The sequence below is a fragment of the Glossina fuscipes genome, unplaced genomic scaffold (genome assembly GCF_014805625.2).
Source record: "Glossina fuscipes isolate IAEA_lab_2018 unplaced genomic scaffold, Yale_Gfus_2 44440, whole genome shotgun sequence".
In the NCBI taxonomy this organism is placed as follows: domain Eukaryota; kingdom Metazoa; phylum Arthropoda; class Insecta; order Diptera; family Glossinidae; genus Glossina; species Glossina fuscipes.
The window spans coordinates 1-4,893 of NW_023999189.1; the positions used below are offsets into that span (position 1 = coordinate 1).

Below are 4,893 nucleotides of genomic sequence, written 5' to 3' on the forward strand. Positions count from 1 at the left end.
GGTAAAGTCTCAATGTTTCATCTATAATCATTTGCATATATTCCAAGCTCTCAATGATCTGTTGCGTGATCTTTCCGCGGCTTTCATTAAGAGCATCGCAAACTTCTTTGCGTAGTCTTTCTTGCATTTCCGGGTTTTTTGCCAATTCATATAAAGTAAATGACATTGTAGTCGATGTTGACTCAAATCCTGCTATAAAAAATATAGCCGCTTGTGCCACGAGCAGGTCACCTTCAAATTTTAAATCATCTTGCCTTGGTTGGTTTTTGGTTTGATTTTTGAATTCTATCAAGATATCGATTAAATCGTGACGCTTCATTCCAGATTTCTCCCGCTCCTCCAATATGCGATTCATGGTAGATCGCAAAAATTCCGTTTGTTTTGTTGGTACGACTTTTGTGCGCAAATACGGAACCAAATACGGCAAGAAGAAGACAACACCTAAGTTCAAAGCTCGTCTAGTGCTAAAACGAAATATTTCACGACCGTTATGACGAAATTCTCCATTCGGATATTTAAAAGAATTCGCTTGTATACCGAAAGCTACAGTTGCAATAACGTCTGTGGTATATAAAGAGCAAAGTTCCTTAAGCTCCAGTTGGAAAATCTTATCGCCGTTTAAAGGCATTTTCAAGAGATATTCATTGAGATTAAGTCCCACTTCTTCGATTAGCGAACACATTTGTTTCAGTTTTCCACTTGTAAAGAAAGGAGTCAGCTTCAAACGTATTTCTTTCCAATAAGGATTTTTCAGAAAGAATAAATTCCGAGAGGCAAGAGGGTCACCAAAATAATCTGAGTTTGAGAACCGATTAGAAAATTTTGGAAAATCCCTACTTAGAATGCGTTTTATCAGTTCGGGATCGCGTAGCAGTAAAGCCGGACGATGAAAAAGATAAATACCAACGAAAGGACGATCTCCAGCTTCGGGATAGTTGTAGATCGCTTGTATCATATGAGCAGAAGTACATTGCATGCGCAGTAAACATCCTAAATTACCGAGTATAGGATTAGGTTTGACGTCGAGGACACCATGACGCAACCAATACCGATAACGATACGTTAGGTAAACATATAGAAGCACTAATAACTGCAACACCAATCCTACGGTTATTGCGAACCACATTCTTTTAAAACAAAGAATTTATTACTAAAGTTTTAGGCAAATTTTGGGTCTTATATAAAGATTCGGTTATTTCAAAATTTGACCCTAATGACCATTTGCTATCTTTAATTATATTATTGACGGTTTGAGATATTTTTGAAAGACCAGAGCTTTATGCGCAGTCGTTCTCGCGTCTTGTTATCTATTAAACTCTCCATTGCATTGATGCTATGGTCAATTGATGTTGATTTTGAGTTTTATTTGTTATTTTGTTGTTGTACAATTTAAAAGATGTACTCTTGGTACAGGAGTGTTTTAGTTAGCAGTCGCTGATGTTATATTACATAAGTATTCTGCCATTACTCCGTACATGGCACTCGGTATCTATATGTTAAATAAATGCATTTTTATTAAGACAACAAGAACTGATTCATTTGTCATTCATTAAAAATATTCAATAAGAAGTGGTCAGTTCGAGAACTAAACAAACGAAAGCAAACAAAACTCCTACATCAACTTTGACTAGCTTTACCAGTTAATACCTAGTCTTCATGACGTGCGACGTAAAAATTTACGCATGCATCCCCCAGATGTATTCATCGAACAAGAACGTATCCCTTCGTCTAATTGTAAACTTTTTATTTTTACAACGAAACACAGAGCAATCTATATTTCCAAAGGCATTCTGGTTTACGGCTGTCACAAGAACGGAAAGTTAGTTAATTAATTCTCACTTAAAAGCTTGAGAAAATGCAATTAAATCAGAGAATAAATTGTAAGTTTAAAGTTGTAAAGCATTAGCATCTAAGGCTATCGGCTTTATTAGAAACTCTACCGCACTTGAAATTTGAGTTGCTAGTGGAGACTCTTTGCCTATTCGGCCACTCGGCGGATCCTGAGTACAACTACCTATAACTTTTTGTTGTATTTTTTCACTATCTTTTTATCCAGAACGATTTTCATCGAAACACTAGGCTTGCTGTTGCTTATTAATTCTTTAGCTTGAGTCCTTATAGGCTGAACTAGGTGCAAATTATATTGGCAATTAAGAGAGTCCTTCAAACGGTGACCGAATTAAAATTTGTCGATAAATCTTCCATATTACTCCATTAGGATTAATTAGTCTGAATTGAGCAAAGGTTTTATAAAAGTTTAAAAAATAGTTCAATAAATTAAATGAATAAAAATGACTTAAAAGATTATATAATATAAACGTTTGTCACCGAATATCCAAAACTAAGCGTTTTTGTCACATCATCTTTCTTATACGAAGGGTACAAAATGCACAAGACTATCTAGTCCAATCTTATCTCAACAAGTTTATGGGTCACATTATGATGGAGGGGAGGGGAACAGAAACTTGGACCTAGTTTAAGCTCTTTCGGGTTTTGCGTATACCATAAAAAACTTAATGTATTCTTGCCACAAATAGCGTAGGGCCCTGGTGGGCTGGCGATCTCTATGCACATCTCTATGTTAATCTACACAATTGATTGGAGTACTTAATACACTACACTGGCCGAGCGAACGTGTCGAGCTTGCATTAGCACTAAAACTACCATGCGCGGTCGAAAGACCGTTTTTGAAATTTCGTTTAAAATTTCTCGCATACAACGTTACCATATCATCATTTAGCTTATTGATTTTTCCTAAAATATAGATACAACCTATTTTTCAATATTTACAACTTTTTTATTGTTTATTTTCCGAAAACAAATTATACCATGTCTAGTCTACCACGAACGGTCATTTGACCGCTTGAAACATTTATGTTATTTACGACTATATTCTTCGATAATCGCATTCTCGAAATTGTTTTACGCGTCTACAATGTAATTATACACAACCTACAATCTAATCAATGTGTCTTACACGTAAGAGAATATACGGAATCAGAGGCATTTCGAGTGTTGAAAACGAAATGGAATTTATCTATTGCAAAATTATATGCATTTATTGGACTTCTATATGCACGCGGCGCATATGAGGCTAAAAACATTAATTTATCACATTTATGGAACACGAAATGGGGTCCGTCATTTTTCTCGACAACTATGAGTCGAAATGACTTCGTAGGAATCATGAGATTTATTCGATTTGACAACAAAAATCAACGAAGCAAACGCTTACGAAACGATAAGTTCGCATTGATTTCTCAAGTTTGGTATAAATTTATCGAAAACAGTCAAAGCCTGGTTATAAACCAGGAGCATATCTTGCTATAGATGAACAATTGTTTCCTGCAAAAGCACGTTGTAGATTTACAAACGGGACAAATTTGGCATAAAATTCTGGTTAGCTTCCGATGTAAGTAATAAATATATAGTAAACGGCTTTCCACATTTGGGAAAAGATGAAGGGAGAGAATCATCAATCCCACTTGAAGAGTTTGTAACTTTGAATTTAGCAGAACCATATACGGGCCATGGCAGAAATATAGCAGTTGGCAATTTTTTTACAAGCGCGTCACTAGCGAGTAAACTTCTAGCAAAAAGAACTGCGCTTGTTGGAACTATCCGGAGAAATAAAAGAGAGCTACCAAAATTAGCGAGACAGGCAAAGGATAGTAAGTTCAATGCATTCATCCGTTAAAATTGAAAAAAATGACGCCCGTATACGAGAGACAATTAGGTTTTACAATAGTACAAAATTGGGTGTAGATGTAGCCGATCAAATGGCCAGAAAATTTTTCAATATCTTAGATTTAGCCGGGATAAATGCTTGGATTTTGTATAAAGAAAGGACGGGTGAGGAAATATCGAGGCATGAGTTTTTATTTCAATTGGCAGAGTAACTTGGGACCGAAAGAGAAACAGGTAAACAAAGAATGCTCATCAAAAACAATAATAAATGCAAATACTGTTTCCACTGAACGGAGATCTTGTCAAATAAGATATTGTAAAGTCAATAAAACAAACAAAATTTGTAAAAGTAAATAAAACATACAACATTGAAAAGCGGGGAACGGGTTTTTATTGTAGCATCAGAAAAATATTTTGTTTACTATCTACTTTACTAAGATACATATGTTTTTTTGAAGCGGTCAGTTGACCGCTCATGGTAGGAATACATGAATGTCGGTAGGTTTAGTGTTAATTACTTAGATTTGGGCTAATTGTCGACGTAATTTTAAGTTGATTTGTGTGAACTCTTAATTTCAACTATAATAGAAAAAGGAGAAAAATAATAAGAATTCCGGCATTGGGGTAAACTCTTGAAATTGCAATTTTACTGTACTTAGACGAAGACAACATTGTAACATTTTTCCTTTTGATCTTTGCTGTTTAAAGTCCTTTTTTGGGCGTGTCAATGCAGGCCTTAAAGCCGTAAGTTGGATTATTTTTATTTCGGTAGTGTATTAGTACACCAATATCAACTACCCGTTTGAATGCATTTATGAACAAACATAAAATTGTAGTCAAACGATTACGTGCGGCTATCTACTTGCAAATATTCATAAAGAAAATTGAGTTGACACAAACTCTAGATCGCAATTAGTGTATAAACATTAGATTTTATCGGTGATAAACATCTTTCATTTAATTGAATTAATTAATATTAGAGTTAATAATAAGTTACAAAAGAGAGTTCTTATTACATACTAAATACCCCTTGCCGTCCAGTACACTGAATAGTTATACGAAACTAAAATATTAGATAATCTTACTGTTAAACTTGTGTGCGTGTATTTGCGGTATTAAACCAATTTATTGTAATTATAGCATAACATATTTTTTTAAATCAATATTTTAACATAAAAGAAATAAATTGCTAAACAAAAATAGAAA

The 4,893-nt window shown here is 34.4% G+C and overlaps 1 protein-coding gene across 1 annotated transcript; it reads right to left on the reverse strand.

The window, feature by feature from the left end:
• Positions 1-7: 7 nt before the first annotated feature.
• LOC119643049 (probable cytochrome P450 6g2) lies at positions 8-1,126 on the reverse strand (the record flags this gene model as incomplete). Its single annotated transcript, XM_038042404.1, has 1 exon — positions 8-1,126. A coding segment is annotated over exon 1 (1,119 nt), but the record flags the coding sequence as incomplete, so codon positions are not given.
• Positions 1,127-4,893: the final 3,767 nt, after the last annotated feature.